This window comes from Phyllostomus hastatus, unplaced genomic scaffold, assembly GCF_019186645.2.
Source record: "Phyllostomus hastatus isolate PE091 unplaced genomic scaffold, TTU_PhHast_1.1 phas_scaffold_129, whole genome shotgun sequence".
Classification (NCBI taxonomy): Eukaryota; Metazoa; Chordata; class Mammalia; order Chiroptera; family Phyllostomidae; genus Phyllostomus; species Phyllostomus hastatus.
This window is the reverse complement of record NW_025334009.1, coordinates 19,835,441-19,855,939: the sequence shown is the minus strand read 5'-3', so window position 1 is coordinate 19,855,939 and position 20,499 is coordinate 19,835,441. Positions and strand designations below refer to the sequence as shown.

Here is a 20,499-nt window from a genome sequence, read left to right as displayed (position 1 = left end):
TCATGGAAGAGTGTGTTGGTATGGAATGTTTAGGCTGTTATGGTAATTAAAATATTATTTGAGTGTTATAAAATCCTGTTTAAACCCACACTTTAGAAACCTATTTGTCCTAGGTTTTGATGACACCCAGAGTACTATTGGTTAGTGAGCACTCTAAGAATATGTGTATGTATCATTATTAACATGAAGGTCACTAAGGATACTTTCAGAAATAAAGAAAAACTTTTCAAGTTCCAATGACCAAATTCTACAATGTTTTTGAAAAAAACTATAATATACTAATTATCTATAACTATCTCTTCTCCAATTCTGCATAATAGGATATGCTTGTAAGGGTAGCTCCTTTTGTTACCTGAACCCCCAAAATGAACCCATGACCAATATGTGGAAGAGATTTTAATCATGTCAATGAAATTATTAAAACCAAGCACTAGGTTTTACCCATTAAGTCTGTTTGTACCAGAAGGGCATTCTCAAACTCTAAACATATATATTTTAAAACTAAGCTAAACTAAATTTATTACCTAACTAGCTAATTATTTTTTAAGATACAATTTAAACCAACAGTGATGCCGAAGGGCAAGTAATTTATAAACTATATTTTGGGTTTAAGGATGCAATAAAACACATTAAAAGGAAAACAAAGTGCTTGGTGCATCTTAATTCTAAACGCTCCCAAACTCATCCTATGCCTTTCTCCTCAAATAAGTAATGAGTCTATTATCTTAATACACAACTGAAAAATATATAGTTCATTTTAACTTTACTCACTCTAATATATAGCATTCTATTATCTGTTAAAAATAGAAAAAAGTTATAGTAGTGTAAATGAAAACAGCATTTCAATGTAGTTTGATGAAAAATCTGAAAAACATTATGGTTGAGAACTCATAAATGTAGGGAAGTTTAAAGGTTCAGCTCAAGTTATGTCACATAATCAGTTGTATTTCAAAGAGGCTAACATTATCAGTATCATATGTACACAATATTCTAAGAATAAAAAGTTAATCATTTTCAATTTTCCTCCTTTTGTACATTTGTGTTCTCAACCACAATGCTGTACTGTCTTTTTAAAATTTTCTCTTAATTATTCATGATAGCAAGAAACTAATTCTTGAGGGGAATCTCAAAGTTTCAATTAACTGAATTAATATTAGTACTTTATGATCTGAAATGGACAATTTAATTAAAACATCAGACATTTAATCTGAAGTTCCAGGGTTTAAATCTCCAGCCAAAGATGTAAGCACAGGACAGAACATAAATGGTGCTCAATAAGTACAGTAATATTGAACATTTTGTCTCTACTCCTCCCAGAATAAACTGAAACCAGATCAAGTGAATGGTGACTAGATACCATGTTATGCCCATTGACCAGTGTGAAATGATATGTGCTACTAGTGTAGTTCCCAGATAGTACACATGCACCTCACAAAAACCACCACCATAACTGACACCCTTTAATGGCAGGCTCAGAAAAAGGCCAAGGAGACTGAGCTACCTTCTCACACCTGGAGTCATTTCTCCAGGCCCTGGTTGAGTCACACTGGCACAGTGCTTTGTGGTAGGTGTGCACTGCAAATTCCTGTACTGTATCTGTTCTGTGGATAAACAGAAGACTTCAGTCTCCAAACAGACAACTCAGCACCTTAAGCAGTATTAAATTTAAATTTTAGGGGTTGGGTTTTTTATTTGTTTTAGAAGTTGCTTTTAAAAGCTTCTCTGAATGTCTTGTTCTGCAAATGATTACCTTTTCTTGTGCTTCTTTCCAGGCTTTCACTGGGTCAGATTCATAACCTCTCTGGACTAACATTTGAATCAAATCTTTCTTTGACCTATTCTCTATGTGAGGGAAAAATAAAGTTAGGATCAAGAAAAGAGATTCAATTTGTATTTGTTTATATTCTACTGATAAAAATGTCTTCTATTTAATAAAGACTTTTTCCATTTTAACTAATGTTCAAATGTTTAAAAGTTGCATCTTACCTATAGCAATTTTCCCTTGTATCTTCTCTAATATGAAACGAGCTTGATTGTTAAGCTTTGTAGATTCTGCTCCCAACATCCCTACAAGCCACTCCTTACGTAAACCATAATAGCTTAACCGTAAATCAAAGAATTCTTTCAAAATGTCTTGCACAGTTTCATACTTCTTCAGACATCCCATATGATCAAAGAGTACCTAAGCAAGACAAGGTTTTTGAAAATTATATAAATCTGTACTTGTATTTTTAACTGAAGAGACAGCTACAGTATCTAAATTAATAATACAAGTATATAAACACACACCACTCCTAAAAGCCATTAAACAAACCAAAACTATTAAGCACATTAATGTAAATATTCCTTTGGTGACTCCAGAAAACTGATAAATTCAATTCTCAAAACTGTGAAAATATTTAAAATAGAAATAATTTTGAAAGGTAAAAATAGGTCCTTAAAAAGGGTTCTTATTTAATGTAGCTAGAAAACCACCTAAAATTTTTTCTCAAACTAAAACTGAACAGTCTATCTTTAAGTTTAAAATCATTAAATTTAAAGTTCTCTCTCCCATATACTCATTCACCTCTCTTTTTTTGTTTTTATAACTGTGCTATAATTCACCTAAACTTCCTCAAGTTTTTTGAAAATTTTACTTTCCATCTTTTTTCTCCTTTTTCCATCAGCTTTTCTTGACGTATTATGGCACATTTTTTACAGATGCTGTACTATTGCTGGATTTTTTTCTTTTACTCTTCTTTAAATCTAAAAGCTAACTGGGAATGGAACAAGGGTAATCATACATACCATCTTCCCCAGTTATAAATAAACACAAATATACAAATTTAATTCAGCAGATTAGAGTTATGAGGAGATAAGTACTCCATAGTTAAAATACTAATAGAGACAGGCATAAAGCACATGAAAACTCCACAATAATCACTCCCACAACTTTTGGTCAGTGCATGTATCCTTTGTGTTCAAGCCCGGATGCACAAATGCAGAGTTGGAATTAAGAGTAATGGGTAATGTAAAGGAAAAGAAATGAATATACCTCCAGACTCTACAGCAAATGTACAGGGGCAGGGGTGCATTCAGACTTACCATAGCCACTCCCATCATGATACCAATTACAAAAACCCAATTTATGACATGCAACAAAGGATAAATTAATAGTAAATCTAAACAGTTACCATGGAATTACAAGTAAGAGTAGTTTGAAGTTTAAAAACTTTATGCAATCCAGCAGCTTCTGCTTGTGCTAATTTCTCTTCGGTCATTTTCACCACAAATTTCACAGTTGTATCAGTATGATATTCTTTATAATCAGAAATTAATGCTGGTGTTTTATCTGTTCCATTTAGCATAGGTTCTAAAACCTGTTCTTTGTATACCTGTAAAAGATTTAAAAATAAGTAAAGCTTTTCATGACACACACTCATATTCTCATACCCAAGTCATAATGACTTTTTAAAAATTCTCGGTTCCTGCGGAGGGTAAAAAAAGGAAATCTCCATCACTTTCATCTTCTGCTCAGTCACTAGAGAAGACAACAGATGGGGATCTCAATAGAGAAAGAACACATGCAAAATAATGGTTCTGATCTGCTCATACTCCTAAAGGCAAGGGAAAGGCTGAGCATATAAAGGCAATAACATCAACTAGACCTGGTGAGAGATGATACATGCATACCCTTTTAGATTTATGCTGATACTGACACGGATTCACTGACCATATTTATAAGGGTTAAAAACTATTTCTTACATATTCCTCTACTCATTCTAAGATAAACAAAGATAATAATATCTTTAAAAGCTAGCTTAAGTTTATCCTACATTTAGATAAGTTAAAAAACTTTTAAATTACTAATTGAATATTCAAAGCACAAACTCAACAGAATGGGTCGAAAGTGGGAGTTTTTAAACACTATACATACAGACTTAGGGAAAACAAAGATGGAATCATATTCTAATCAGAAAGGATGGTTTAACGCAATCCCTCTTCACAGACAACTCGCATACTTATACTAACCTGTGTCCAAGTCCTAACTGGAAGCTCTGTAATCTCTACTGTGTTTCTATCCACCACAAATATTTCACCACTGACTGCATATTGGTTCTGACCGAGTTCTTGAATTGTTCCTTTAAAGTTTTTGTAGTTTGGAAGCTGCAGATAAAAATAAAAATACCTTAAGGCTCTGCTACTGGCAGGTGAACATGACTGAAACTCATTTCCTTATCTTCAATAGTCCCTCTCCAAATAATCACTCACTTCTGAATTCACAGCTTCTGTTAATATAATCTAAATATCACCCTATCTCAAAACCTTAGCATCATTTTTTCTAGTCTCCCCAGAATATTACTTTTATCCCCCAGCCTATTGCCTCCATACCTCCTTCCCCTTAGAATAGTAATCCTTTCAATTCAAACTGCTTGGATGTTCATTTGAAAGCCTTCCAGTCTTTACCCAACCGAACATTCTACCTGGTTTGCCTACCAGACCACTACCCGTCTTCCACATTTTGCTTGAATATTTTGAATATTCTCACTTTCACTCACTCCATCCAGCAGCCCTGACACATATTCACCTACCCACACCCCATTCATTGATATAAATCTTACTCATTTTCTTGGCCTAATTACAAGTGCTCTCTCCTTCTTCTAAATTTCTTACTTATTATATCAAAAGAAGTTAAGCATACAACATAGGACATTTCCTCTGGCACATTGAGCAACTATCCTTTGTCCCTGTAAACTTCGATCCCAATGTCTAATCTTGATAGAGATTATCTTTTTGAAGGCAGAGATCACAGTTTTTTATCTCACCACTTAGCACAGTGTCTCAAAGACAGATAGACAGCTAGGTAGACAGACAGATAGATAGATTGATCAGGCACACAACAAGCATGCATTGATCAAATACATGGACTTACATACTTCTAAATATATCTGAAAGAATTAAAATACACACTATAATCATAAAGTAGTTTGATGCTTCTATCACAAATATTTTAAGGCAAAGTATTTAAGAGGAAAGCAGATTTTAAATCAAATACATAATTTTTGTTTTCTTTTAAAATACAGAAATGAAAAAAACTTGAAGAGAAATACATTAAAATATTGTTTTTTTCCACATGGTAGATTTAAGAAGTTTATTTTCCTCTTTGCTTATTTATATCTTCTACAATGAGCACTACCACTTTTGTAATAAAAATAGACCTTTAATTAAGTGTATCATTGATAAAAAGAAAATTTCCAGATGATTTTGAATCATGTGGAAGAGGAATGGACACTTTTTTGAGAAGTTTTTCTTGGAGAGAGTTTGGAAGAAGAACCTAAAACACAGTTAATGATGTAAGGGCAAAAATAAAAAATATGGAGATATATTAAAATATATACAATGGGTTTTTAAGCATCCTTACAATGCTAATATAATTCAGTAATTTCAGAACAAATCCTAAAGTTATATAATTTTGTCATAAAAATATTATTCTCTACATACTTTAGATATATGAAAGCCTGAAATAAAGTATTTTTAAATTTCAATATTATCTGCCCATTATCTGCCCAATATTATCTTCAGGCTTTTTCCAAAGTTTATATATTTTATTAAAAGTACATATCAAATTACTAATAAAGTGGTTATTGTCTATAATACATCCTAAAATAAAAATATTTCCATTACTTTTCTAAAATGACTGAACTTTGTGGTTTATACATTATCATTGGTTAAATAAACAATATAGGCAATAAATTATAAATAATTACCATGGGATGAGGATCCAAGCCATCTAGCATTCGTCTGACATTGTTCACAATTTCCCTAGCATCATAGTTGGGTAGTTTACAAGCCCATCCAGTACCAATGCCCTCAGCACCATTTATTAAAACCATGGGAATTATGGGAATATACCACTCAGGCTCCACCCGTTGATTATCATCATAAAGGAATTTTAGCAGGTTGTCATCCACAGCAGGAAAAAGCCGTCTTGCTAAAGGGCTAATGAAAGGGAAAAGAAAAATATGGAGTAAATGTCATGGTTTTCAGAAATAAAATGTTATACATAATTAAAAACTACATTTCAAAAAATCTTTTTAAAAGGATGGACCTGAAGAACATTATGCTAGGTGCAATAAGCCAGCCAGAGAAAAACAAGTACCATATGAACTCACTCATATGTGTAATCTAATGAACTGACAAACAAAATAAAGGCAGACGCATAAATACATGGAACAGTTGACAGATCTCGGGGGGGGGGAGGTGAGGGGAACTGGAAGAGATTAACCCAAGAACATATGTGCATATATGCACAGCCCGTGGACACAGACAACGTGGTGAAGGTGGGGGGGGGGCAGAACTAAGTGGAGGGGACAAAGGAGGGGGAAATGGGGAACATCTGTAAGTGTCAGCAATAAAAATGTTTTAAATGCATTTTTAAAATTTTGATTACAAGTTCTTCACAGTAAATTGCCTATCCTTATTACCAAATATAGTTTTCTCAGGCACAAAGCCAGAATAAAATAACCCAATTTTACTTCTATACTTATCTACCTAAACTCTTAGTATTGATAAATAACTTTTTAAGAATTGCCTCTTACTCTGACTAAATCACAAAACACATCTTCAGCCTAAAAAGTAAAATTGTGTCAGAAAAAATCCTTACATTCATTAGGATTGGTTTCACAAATAATTTATAAAAATTTAGATCAACAAAGTTCATTCTATTTACTATCAAATAATTTACAACATTCACCCTCAACAGAATCCACAATATTTCTCCATAATTACAATTCTATTAAACATTTTGTTAGTGCCAACAAACTTCAGATAGAACCTTATATTATTACATCATCAAACTGTCACCTTAACATGGTGAAAATGTAACGAGGGCTTGCAGCATCTTTGCCACCATGAAGCCGAGTTCCAAACTGACCAATAGGCTGAAGCAAGTTAATGTTGTTACTTCCCACAAAGTTCTGAGCCAAATTCACAATAGTCATCATTAATGCTTGCTATAGAAGAGAAACAGAATATAACATTAATATTCTAATTTTTAACTTTCTATATGTATGCCCTAATTTTCATTAAAATCCAAACTCTCAGTTCTTTTATATTTTCAAAGACCTTATAAAAATACTTATGCCTAATTATCATTCTTCATGCCTGATTCCAAACTTAATGCTTACTTCTCCATGATGATAAGCAGACATCTCGGCAACAGATCCAGCCAACTGGGCAACTTTTACTTCACGTTTATCATTCCTTTTGAAACAGGTAAATAAAACTTTTCGTTGGCCTGGTTTAAAGCCTATTTTTAAAAAGAACAATCTTCTTTTAAAAATATTACTTAAAAATAGCTGTAATGTTTCTTATTGACAAAAATGTTCTATATATTCAAGGAAGAAAAGGAAAGATATATTTAATTTTTGAAAAGTAACTGACTAAAAATAATTGAGATTCTATAACAAAGTGAGTACAAACAGGTTTTGATAGCATCTCGGTCTATTTCAAAAGTGAAGTACCAATTGAAAGACCACCTTCTGGTCTTAAAGAAGTGCTCAGTGGCAGCAAACTTCTGTCATAGGAGATTCCAAACAGTCAGTCACATGTCCAAAATGTCAGTTATGACTAAAGTAGCAGCAAACCATCAATGAATCTGAAACTATTATCAAAGCATCGCAAATCAGGTTAACCCTTATAAATAAAGATGTATTGTGGTAGTTAAGGATGCAGCATTTAGAATCTGATTAATCTGGATACTGTTCTCAACTAGGCCATTTAACATGTGCCTTTGCGCAAATTACTAACCCAGTAAGTCTCAGTGTCCTTATCATTCTAAGAGAAATAATTACCTTCCTAATAGGGTGATCATAAGGATAACATGAGATAATTCAAGCAAAGCATTCTGCTTCCTTATCATTCTTCTTGCTCTAGACCAAGGAACATAGTAATAAACTTTTCAGGATATGCTAGCTATCATCATCACCATCCTGGGCCCATAGCATTGCAGAAACAAGAGGATGACAAACAAGGCCCCTTTCCTTGAGAACTTTATAATCTAATTGAGGAGGCAAAATTAACACAAGTAAAATAACAGGCACACAATTACTGGCATAGTAGTTTAGGCATCTGAGACCAATTTAGAATGAAACACAAAAGGAATATAACTTAAAGCTAGAACTTGATGGACAAGTAGAATCATCTGCTATTAGCTGAAAAACCAAGGAACACAAAGATCAACTAGCTGGAAGTTTTAAAATGAAAACTAAAAAGTGCTAGATAGAAAACCAGTATCTGCTCTAATTACTAGCTAGCAGACTCTAAATTTTTTTCAAGTAAAATAAGTTAAATATAAAGTTGCTTTTAAAATTTAGTCTCTCATAAATAGTTTAGAACTTATCAAAATCCCATTTTACTATTTATTTGAGGAAGTCTGCAATCAACTTCGGACAAAAGCTTTTAAAATTTGCCTTAAAGTTAATTTTTCTCAAAAACTCAAAAAGGGTTTTAAAAGATTCCAATTAAGAAATATAAAAGATTTTGGTCCTACCAAAGCAACTTTAAAGCAACTTCAGGATTTTTAAATTTATTACAGGGATCACTTAAAGTACATGAGTTTAAAATATACTTGATAATATACAAAAATGAGAAAGATTTTTTAAATGACAGCTACTTACCATCAACAAGAGAAGGTATAGATCTTTCATTGTCTGAGTTTGAGAAGAGAATCAATTCCTTGTTGATGAAATCATTGTATGTCAAATGCTTTGTTGCTGTACCATATAAAAATTGCTAAGAGAAAAGTTATATAGCAATATTATCATTATCACTGTATCAGTTTTAGTCTCCTTCTTCCCCCAGATCACACCATTCTGTATGACTAACCTCTGGTAATCCATGTAACCTACGCTGCCTCCGATCTTCCATAAAATTTGTTAACCATTCTTTTCTGTCATCAATCTTCTTTTTACTGAATGCCTGAAAGATTCCAGGAAATGATTTTACATATTAAAAATAAATTTTAAAAACTAAAAATAAAATAAAATAAAATAAAATAAATTTTACTATGAAATTAAAATTTACAGAGGCAAATAACTAATTAATTTCTGGGAAATTTGTTTTTTCCAATACATTTTTATCAAAAATACATTTAAACAGAGGTCTTTAAATTAAAGGACTATGAAAACAGGGCATAATCAGGAGGTTGCCGAGGAGGGAAATACTAAAATTAACTAGTTTGGACATTAAAATTCAAGAGCTTTACTACAGAAAAGCCATACTGGAAAGAAACATATAAAAGATAGGGGGATGGATATTAGGACAGATTTTTAAAAATCAGCTTTATTACCAATGTAATGGCAGCATCATCTTCAGGACCAGCATATCTAAACAAGATGCGGTGCCTTTCCATGTCAGCAAAATATTCCTTTGCTTCTTTAGCTGTACTGGTACCCAACCCTGCACAAATTAAAAAATAAAAATAAAATAAACCAAATAGAGAAATCTCACTTCTCTGTGGGGACTAAAACAGTTGAACTCATGAGTAGAATGGTGGTAGCTAGGGGCTGCGGGGGAGAGGGGAACAGGGAGATGTCAGTTAGAAGATGTTAAGTTCTGGAGATCTAATAAAAAGCATGGTACTATTGTTAATAGTGCTATATTGTATACTTGAAAACTGCTGATAGTAGATATTAAATGTTCTCCCCACAAAAAAGGGGGGATAACTATGTGAGGTGATGGATATGTTAATTAGCTTGATAGTGATAATCACTTTACAATGTAAACATATATCAACTCATCATTTTGTACACCTTAAATATATATAATTATTTGTCAGTTATATCTCAACAAAGCTGCAAAAATTTTTAAATGAATCATGAACATCAATGGTTGTTTGAAACTATTAGGTGAAAAGCTCATGGATCAAGCTGGCAACACCTGTACCTGACTCATATTAGTAGACAAAAAAAGACAAAGCATATATTGGATAGCTCCTGACATAAGTATACACCACCTATTAAGTGTTTTTGCCACATAAATATAATCCACATCTAATCAAGCCTTCAAAGTATAATACCAGTTAGCAGAGAATAAAGAGGCAGAGGAACATGATACATATTTAATGAAATTATAGGGATACTCAGCAAATTCCAGAATGTGAGAAATTATATGGGATAAACAATCCAACATTTTGAACAAATAAATTTTAAGAAAAAAAATGAAAATAAAAACAATATAGTATGATTTAAGAAACTTATCAACCAAATGCAATGTGTGGACCTTGTATGGATCATGACTCAAAATAAAATGAAGTAAAATAAAATACTACAAATGTGTTTAATACAAGCAAGGGAATTTTAACACTGACTGAATGTTTTAGGTTATTACAGAAAGATATAATAATGATATTATGGACTTTTTAAATAAATTCTTTAAGTGATACATATTAAAGTATTATAGAAATAAGACCATGTATGTAAGTTATTCCAAACTAATAGGGTGGCAATGAGAAGAGTTTAGATGGAACAAAACTGTCCATGAAGTGGTGACTGTTGAGTACATGGGGAGCCCATTATACTGCTCTCCATAAAATTTTCCATTACAAGTATTTAAAAATCAGCAATAACTATTTTAAAGTCTAAAAGGGACTTACAAAATATTTTATAATGCTCTAATAAAAATATATTCATGTCAATAGTAGTTTCACAAAATTTAAACATTTTAAAACACAAACCTTTGTAATATTTTATTTTCCAGGCTTTCTGGTTTTCTATATGTTTTTTCCACTCATCAAATTCAGGAATACTGTAGAAGGAAAGTTCCTGCTTGTTTTTGCTTGCCTTAAATTAATAAAAAAAAATTAGTTTTTCTGCTACCCTTAAAGACAACAGTATAAAAACATATTAATATAAATAGTACCTTTACAATTGGAGTAATGAACTCTTCAAGAAAACCATGCTTCAAAAGTGATGGCCAATTGTGGTGTATAAAATTAATAAGCAGGCCTTTTATGTGAGATCCATCTTGATCCTAAATAAATGTTATTAAAGAGAGCTATAATGATTTTATGAAGTATAATTACTTATATAACCAAATTTTTAAATGTATGAACACATCAACGAGGCAAAATTCCATTCAAATTTTGACTGTATTTTACAAAACAGTAGATATTATTCTTAAGATCACAATAAAGAATTTTTCTTAAAATCCTAACAAAGAATATAGTTAATGATAGATTGAATCTTCCTATCATTAGATAATATATTATCATTACATCTGTTTTATAGTTTACCCAGATTTCACTAAAAGAATGATTTAAGGATAGAAATACATAAATCATGGTTATAATGCAATTTCCCTGGGCAATGAAAGACAAAATCCATGGAGAATAGGCATTCACAAGTCTCCTGTTGATATAAAAACTGCTCAATTTTTGCTTAACACTATATAGCACGTTTTTCAGTTGAAAATTTTCTCTGCAAAATTTCTCTACAAATTTTCTCTTTAATTAGAATACACAAGAGAAAAGCAGTTGGATGCATATGAAATTTTTCCTTTTTAATTTTCTAGTTCTTTCCTAGTTACTGCCACTTTACTATTCAAGTCCTCCTAGTATTTTGTGCATCCCCAATTATGCCATGATACAGATATAGTAACCATTATCCTATTTATTAATCTTTCTTACTTGTAAATTTCATCATTTCCTTCCTAGTTATAGGTAGGCTTCAACCCCATAGTACTACAGTATGTTCTCCTCTTGTCATATTTATTATATTTTAGAACACTTTTTTAAATAACTAAAAAGATGGTTTCCCAATAAATTAAACAATGTAAAATGTACTTCACACAAACAGTTCCATTAAACAATGTTTTCTTCCCCAATGTTTTCTTATGTACAGTCACTTTCACTTGTACATCTTGGATCAAGTCTCATAAAACAAATATCAAAAGAAAAATCTGAAAAAAGATACAAATTTTAAATATGTGGCCACTTTAAACCAACCTGATCAGTCATAATCATAATCTTTCCATAGCGTAAAGTTTTCAGAGATTCTGCATCATCATAACTTTTCTTGTACTGTAGGCCAACTATTTTAATAATATTATTTATTTCTGCATTTTCCATGATCTGTATGTAAAGGAAAAATTAAAAGTATTTTAAAATGTTGAAATCTACAAAAAGTGAGTCATAATTCACATCTAAAAATTCAACAATTTTAGTAAAGTATGAAAATGTCATATATATATGTGGGAGTATACACACACACACACACACACACACACACATATATATATATATATATATATATATAAAAATACATACTTGTTTATGAGAGGCTTCTCGGACATTAAGAATTTTTCCCCTGAGTGGAAAGACTCCATATCTGTCTCGTCCAATCACACCTAATCCAGATACTGCCAGCGATTTGGCAGAGTCTCCCTCTGTTAGTATCAGTGTACACTCCAGGGAATGTTTGCCACCTGAGAGAAATTTAGAAAAGCATGTACTCCACATTCCTCAGTTTTACCAATGAGAAAAATAAAGCCAGAAAACTTAATAATCACAATGATGATAGTGAAAGACTGTAGAATCATTACATTATGCTCAGTATTGTTTAAATATTATGTATTTTATTGTATTCCTATTCCCTGAAAATTAGTAATATGTGGTACAAGTAGCAATTTTAATAAAGTGAAATTGTACTTTGAAAATAAAATCCTGTAGCCTAGGTATGCAGAAAATGAGAATTTTCTGTAACTAGGTAAATAAAAACTTAAATCTTTTTTCAAAATCTGAATCTTACCAGCATCATTTGCATCATCCAGTTTGGGAATACCTTTGATTTTACTATATTTTACTGACGAACACTTCTTGTTCAGCTGAGTCTGAGCCTTAAATTTCACCCAGTTCAGGATACTTTCTACAATGCCACAGTTAGAAGCCTAAAAATCAAAAAATAATGATATACAAATAAGCCAGAAGTTCATACACTCAGCTAAAATTAATGTAATACTTGTAATCTGTGCACTTATAGGGCAAAACAATAATGATGATAATAGTGACACATTACACTAAATTTTATTCTAACCACACAGTAAAACTAACTCAGGCAGTTAACTATACTGAAATATAAACACATGAAAAAGGGTCACTTTATTACATATGAAAAATTCTATTATAATAAACCTCATAAAAATATACAAAGCTTTTCTTACAAGTTAATTTTGCTCAAATTAACACAGTAAAAGCTGATCCACCTTTGAATTCACCAGCTGGTAAATTCTAGATACTGACATTTCTGATATCTGTCAATACAAAAATGTGAATCCTGAATTCGCTATGATAAATAAAAACTATTAACATGAAGTGAACATTAGGATAAACCCAAGAACTTATGAATAGTACTTATTCTCTAAAAAGTTTGGTAATCAATAATTCAACATTATAAATTGTGTGTCACTCCCAGTTAATCAACATGTGACAACATGTTTACCCCAAAATAAAAATAGTGAAACACCGCCAAGTTACAGTTATTTATTTTTCATCATCCCAGGTAGTTAGATTTTAGGTGTATGGAAGAGTTTTCTGGAATGTCTGAGATATCAAAAGAGGTGAAGTATATTGCCAAATTCAAACTTAATCTGCCAAAAATGAAAAAGCATAAAATCTAAAATCAAATCAGTTCATGAGAACTTTTATGAGGGCAGAAATTTGGGAAAGCATTAACATAGGATCATTTGTATTATGAATTGGTGGTGATCAGATCCAGAGGAACTATTTCTATAGGCCTCAAGCTACAATTTAAAAACAACATTTGTGCCCTGGCCGGGTGGCTCAGTCAGCTGGAGCATTGTCCCATACACGAAAAGGTCTGGGGTTTGTTTCCTGGTCAGGGCACATACCTAGGTCGTGGGTTTGATCACCAGTCAAGGTGCATACAGGAGGCAACCAATCAATGTTTGTCATTCATATCAATTCTCTTTCTCACTCTCTCTCCCTTTCCTCTCTAAAATCAGGGTGAGGATTAAAAAAACTGAATTAAAGACAACTGTTTTTGTTTGTGAGAACCTACCTTTGAAATTCCGATAATGGAATTTGATTAATATGTTATCACTATTGCAATTATTCCTCCACCAAACTACACATTTTCAAAGTGGAGGGGCTGTGATTTATTCACCTTTATATTTTCAGTGAAAACATATTTAGAAGAACTTTATATATGTTTATTTAATGTGTTTGTTGATGGTACTGCTGAATAAGGGAACAGAGGCAAATATTGCTTATTATATACAATAGATTATAAGAAGCTATTAGCAGTAGCAAGGCTTGGTTGTAAATCTAAGAATTATTATTTATTTGTATTCTCACCTTGTTTCAGAAAGGTTAAGGAAGCCTAAATAAATATGTACAAACTAAGATAAAATGTTAAATATGTAAGAATATGAGAATTTTGTTATGCATAGATTGCCACAATATTTTTAAACTATATAATTGTAAAAATCAATAGATCAAGTTGAAATTAATAGAAAAGTTGAAATCAGAAGTCCTAAAAGGGCTTGAACATCTGTTGGTGGGCAGACACCTGGCTTTATAATGACCAATGCAAAGCTAAAAATACAACTAGTTACATGATTACCTATTTTAATTCTTGGCAAAATAATCAATTGTTTTACAAAACAAAATTTACCCTTTATTTAACCTTTGAAGTTTGTAGAATTAAGTGTATTCATTTGTACTATAAATATGCCTATAGCCACAGTTAATATAAGAAACTAATCACATATGAATTATAAATAAAACTACTAAACTCTCAATAAAAACACATTGAAAAATAATACTAATTTTACTCACTGCTTTGAAAAATTTTTCTGATAGCTGGCATTTGGACCCAAAACTTTTGGGCTGCAGAGTCATGTTTTCCTTAGTCTGAGAATCAAAAGTTGGGTTTTCGATAAGGCAATTAATAAAAACCCATATATGGTTTTTTACCTGTTGAAAACATACCAAAAAAAGTCAGTATCAAAACCAACATTGCCCACTACTTCAACAGAATACATAAAGCATCACTTACTTGAAACGGTTTCACTGATACACCAGCTTTGTTCTTTTTCTTGACTACTTCAATCAATTTACCAACAACTTGATCTACTACATAATCCACATGACGTCCACCCTAAATTAAAAAAAATTCAAAATCTTCTAGAGTTAGGGTAGCAAAATACTTACATATTCATTTTTTCTAGAATGAGTTTTTAATATTTACAACAACTTTGTGAAATCAGTATTATTAAACCCATTTTCTAGAGTAACAGTATTAGTGTCAAAATAGCAGAGTTGGGATTTAACAATAAGGTCTCTTTGGCCATAAAGCCAATTAGCCAATTTCTTACAAAGTAAAAACAATTGAAAAAAAAATAAAAGACATGGAAGTGAGAATGAATTCTGACATGGTGGTGGTAATGGCACTCACAATATTTAAATTTAGGGACTGTAGCAGCCATTGTCAGTTGTCTATCTAATATCCATTCTCCCCTTATTGACAATTCCAAATTTGTTTTTAACTGGCCACATGCCCAATTACAAAGATTCATCAATCTGGCCTCCTGTGTAGCTAAGAGGTACCCACATCAACCAGTTCTAGCCAAAGATGTTAGTAGAAGTCTACTGGATGGGACTTCCAAAAAAACTATTGCATCCCTGATAAAAAGGGAGAGATTTAGTTGGCATACGCATTTGCCCAAACCAATTTTTTCTCCCTGGAACTTAGAAATGAGGCATACAGATGGAGCAAGCAACTAAAAGGCATAAGAATAAAAGCCAGATGCTAAAGATGGAAGAAAAGAAAGCCAAAGTATAGGTCCCTAATGATGCTGTGGAGTCACAGTACTAAACCAACACTGCCTCCCCCAGAGTCCCTACACAGAAGAGGAAAAATAAAATCTTTACATGTTTATGTCACTGAACATTAGTTTCTATTACATATAATAAAATGCAGTCATAATGAGTGATTTCTGTTGATTAGAGAAAGTGATGCTAGATTATAAAAAATTGAACATTAAAAATAAAAATGTTGAAACTTGAAAAAGTGACAAAACGATAAATCACTGCTTTTGATTATTCTAGAAATATATAATAATACTTTCTTATGTTGATTGGATAAATTTTTTTTAAATGAGGAGAATTTTATTTGATTTTTAAATCCAAAATGAAGAGGATTTAAGCTTAGAGTAGCAGATAACATGTTCCACAATCTGAACCCCAAACATACTCATCTCCTATTAGTCTTTCTTTTACATTCTAAACTCAGAACACAGAATGTGATATTTATTCTAAATTTCATAAAATATGAATGTATTCAACTATAAACACAATAATATAAATTTACTTCTTAATGGATGTTAAATTATAAGACAGGTATTTCACAGACAATAAGCTTTCATTTTCATAAGGAATTTTGATTTCACCAAAGCAGATTAGGCTTTGTTTTTGTTATTGCTGTTTATCTTGTTGTTTCTACTGAAGCACCGTTCTGTCACTGACTTAGAAACAGAATCAGCATACTCACTTTTGTTGTTGCAATACTATTTACAAAGCTGATTTGCTGGAATCCTTTTTCACTCAACGTAAGACAAACATCCCATCTTTCATTTGCAAGTTCATGAATAACTTTCAGGGCCACTCCAGTTTCATCCAATTTGTCTTTCACATAAAGATCTACATAACTGCGAAATCCATTTACCTATTCATTTAAAAAACAATCAATAAACAATCTTATAGTGTGAAGTATTATTAAACCCATTTTCCAGAGGTGAATGCCATCAGGTACTCTCATGCTTTCCTTTCCCCTCATTCACAACAGCTTATTTCACGGATTCAAACCTTCATGACTTCCTCCTATTCTACTCCTTGATCCCTACCCTTTAAAAAGCAATTCATTTCATGTGTACTAGATAAACAAAGGTTATGAATGGAAAGTTGGACAGGTAGATTATAAAATCTTTCAAAAGTTTAAGTTTTTTAAATAACAAAGTAGACTTCCACTTTGAGTTCAAACACAGAGAGGGTGGGAGGGCGGGGAAGGTCCTGCCCTTACAAGAAAAGAGCTGGTCAGACAAACTGATGTTTTCTGAGCCTTCAAAAATTGAGATCACAGGACATCTGGCCATCCTGAGTTTGAAGAGAGTCAGCAGTCTGTAGGAGACACAGAACCTAAGCATTTGCTTAACTGGGGCAGAAGCTGGCTCATGTCACAGAAGGCAGTAGGAACATTAAACCACAAATTCTGACAAATTGCTACAGGACAAGCGTGTATTAGTATGAGTGTGTGACGAAGCCCCTGAGGACTTTTCATTCAATAACCCCAGCAAGTTCTCACAGGAAAGATAGAATCTAATAAGGTCCTCCCGATGGTCTGACCGAGGGAGGGAAACAGCGACCACTGGGAATTCCACCCAGATCCATCTCCCTTACCAAAAACAACACCACCACCACCACCAACAACAAAAACCTTACTTTGATGGGAGAAGGATATTGTTGGAGCGTGTCAGCAAAATATCACTATAGCTGGAATAAATTCATTCTGCCCAGCCTAACCCCAGTCCACCCCAAATCATTTAAGTTAATAAAAAAAATTTAGTCTGCAGGGCAGGGAGCCTCAAGAATACTGAGTAAGAATTCTGGGGAATAACCTGCTGCAACAAGGAAAAAGAATAAAGGGCAAAGGGAAAATCTCTATCTCTAGAGAAGAAACAGAAATACTTGTAAAGGCTAAACCCTTGAGACAGAAGCCCAGTGTGCACTCCAAAGTCTGAGACAAAAGAGTTTCCCCACAACCTACCACCATGCTAACAGGCCTCCAATAATAACAGTGAGTTTAAGCTGGAAGAACTGCAAGAGATACACCCTTTTTGAAGGGCAGCTCAAAAGGAAGGCCCAAACAAAAGAAACAATAACAAAGAAGAATTTAAAGTCTCTGGGGACCATGGCAACAATGAACCTCAACACCAGTAACTACGGAAACAACAAACTGCAAACACATTCCATTCCCTGTATAAACATAAATCCTCATACTAAAGGCTATTTAATCCATACCTACTAACCTATACAATATAGCTGTTTTTCTACAAAAACTTACAATGCATGCCATAAGGCAAGAATAAACACAGTCTGAAAAGACAATGCAATCATCAGAATCAAACTCAAATATGTCATAAGTCTTTTAACTATCAGGGCATTTAAGATAACTATGATTCATATGTTAAAGGCTCTAATGGAGAAGTTAGGCAACATGCAACTTCAGGAGAGAGGTGGATGCTTTAAAAAAATTCAGTGAAAAAGCCAGGAACCAAAAAAACAGAAGATATAAAGAATATCTTCAGTAGGCTTATCATAAACTTGACACAATAAAGGAAAAATCATTAAAATTAAAAATAGGGCATAAAAAACAGTAATTAAAATACCACTTCAACAACAACAACAAAAAAAAATAGAGTAATAGAATTTAACCTGAAACACAAAAAAGAAAGAATAAATAAAGCAGAGCAAAACATCCAAGAGCTTTGGACAATACCAAATCATATAACATGTGCATAAATGAAATACCTGAAGAAAAAGAACAGCACAAAAGAAATACTGAAAGAGATAATAGCCTAAATTTTCTAAAATCTGTGACAGACAACAAACACCAAACAGAATAAATGCAAACACACACACACACACAAAATCCACATATATACCTAAGCATATCATACTCAAAGAAAACAAAGACAAAGAGAAAATCTTCAAGGCAGCCAGAGGAAAATGAAACACCTTACCAACAGAGGAAGAAGGATATGAACTACAGCAGACGTCTTATCAGAAACCATGCAAGCAAGAAAACAACAGAGTGACATCTTTAAGTTTTGAAAGAGAAAAAAATACCTGTCAACCCATAATTCTGTATCCAGTGAAATTTCTATAGTCTTAGAAAGTGAAGGAAAACAAAGACTCTCTCAGACAAACATAAACTGACTGAATTTACTGACAGCAAAAATACCCTACAAAATATTAAAAGGAGATCTCCAGGCAGAACAAATATAATTAAAATCAGAAACTTAAGTCTACATCAAGAAACTAAGAGCATTGGAAATGGAGTAAATGAAGGTATTATGTTTTTAATTTTTCTGAAAGGTAATTAAATGCTAAAATATTAACAACAATGTCACCCTGTGAAAAAATTTCTGCCACCATTTTTTCAAATGTTTATTCTGCCCCATTCTTTCTTCTTCTTCTTCTGGTGTTTACAGCATATGTAAAAGTGAAATGTATGATGATAATGACACAAGAAAAGGGAAGGAGATCCTGAAGATACACTGTTATAAAGTCCTTTCATTACATATGAAGTGATCAAATTATTTGAAGGTAGACTCAATGTATTTACAAATGAAATTGTAAACCCTAGGGCAACTGTTTAAAAAGTTTTAAAAAGAGGTCGTAACTAAACAGAGGTGATAAAATGGAATCATTAAAAAATAATCAGTTAAACCCAGAGAAGGCAAAATAAAAACAGAGAGTAAATACAATGAATAGAAAACAGACAGCAAGATGTTTTAACCCAAATTCATCAATAATCACTTTAAACTGAGTCACCTAAACATATCAGTTAAAGAGATTATGATATTATATTTTAAGAGATCTAACTGTAAACTCTTCTACAAAATAACAAAGTGGTAACTATTTTACAAGACACTTACAGGCAATTTCTTTCCATTAAACATGACCTTGACCCCTTTGCAGGAACCAGCCAAATCATAAGCTCTTCTGGTCATGAGGGCCACAATGTCCTTATCAAGTTTTTCCATCTTAAATTTGGACAGATCTGGTTGGAATGTTATACATGTGTAATCTTCACCATCAAAATGTTTAATTTTGGCTTCAGAAGTCTTCATCATATTATTCATCCATGTCTTTAAAAGAGAAAATATTAAAAATTTGTATAATGCTTCTAATTTTTATAACAAAAACTCAGCTCATGAAACACATTTACAACTATACATATTTTTCAGCTTCATAACAAATTTTTGAACCTGATATTAAAGATAAAAAAATTAAATACTACTATTATAGCTACCTCATATTGAAAATAAACAAAAGAAACTGCACAACTTTATACATTATAAATAAAAGTTCTTCAACATGATTATATAGAATTTTACAAAAATAAATAGGTATGATGCTTTTCTGACAAAATTTTAACATGTAAAATTTCAAGCTATTTTCAAAGGCCTAAAAGAGTAAAAGAAAATTTAAAAATATGAATTTCACCATGGCTGATGTGGCTCAGTGGACTGAGCACAGCCTAAGAACTGAAATGTTATTGGTTCAATTCCCAGTCAGGGCACATGCCTGGGTTACAGGCCAGGTCCCCAGCTGTGGGCATGTGAGAGGCAACTGACTGATGTATCTCTCTCCCTCTCTTTCTCCTTCCCTTCCCCTCTCTCTAAAAACAAATAACTTTTTTTTAAAAAGTATGAATTTCG

At 32.3% G+C, this 20,499-nt stretch overlaps 1 protein-coding gene across 2 annotated transcripts in view; it reads right to left on the bottom strand.

Annotated features, from left to right (window-relative positions):
- Positions 1 to 20,499, bottom strand: part of TOP2B (DNA topoisomerase II beta) — a 65,140-nt gene that overhangs the window by 18,484 nt on the left and 26,157 nt on the right. For both annotated transcript variants that reach the window (XM_045857401.1, XM_045857402.1), the window contains exons 7-25: positions 19,714 to 19,926; positions 16,548 to 16,721; positions 15,054 to 15,155; positions 14,834 to 14,971; positions 12,786 to 12,924; positions 12,305 to 12,462; positions 11,984 to 12,109; positions 10,900 to 11,010; positions 10,715 to 10,820; positions 9,329 to 9,438; positions 8,866 to 8,958; positions 8,658 to 8,772; positions 7,167 to 7,288; positions 6,844 to 6,992; positions 5,748 to 5,979; positions 4,012 to 4,146; positions 3,174 to 3,374; positions 1,987 to 2,182; positions 1,751 to 1,842 (exon numbers count right to left, since the gene is read on the bottom strand). In XM_045857401.1, coding sequence (XP_045713357.1) covers positions 1,751 to 1,842; positions 1,987 to 2,182; positions 3,174 to 3,374; positions 4,012 to 4,146; positions 5,748 to 5,979; positions 6,844 to 6,992; positions 7,167 to 7,288; positions 8,658 to 8,772; positions 8,866 to 8,958; positions 9,329 to 9,438; positions 10,715 to 10,820; positions 10,900 to 11,010; positions 11,984 to 12,109; positions 12,305 to 12,462; positions 12,786 to 12,924; positions 14,834 to 14,971; positions 15,054 to 15,155; positions 16,548 to 16,721; positions 19,714 to 19,926 — 2,712 coding nt within the window. The remainder of the gene's footprint in view (positions 1 to 1,750; positions 1,843 to 1,986; positions 2,183 to 3,173; positions 3,375 to 4,011; positions 4,147 to 5,747; positions 5,980 to 6,843; positions 6,993 to 7,166; positions 7,289 to 8,657; positions 8,773 to 8,865; positions 8,959 to 9,328; positions 9,439 to 10,714; positions 10,821 to 10,899; positions 11,011 to 11,983; positions 12,110 to 12,304; positions 12,463 to 12,785; positions 12,925 to 14,833; positions 14,972 to 15,053; positions 15,156 to 16,547; positions 16,722 to 19,713; positions 19,927 to 20,499) is intronic.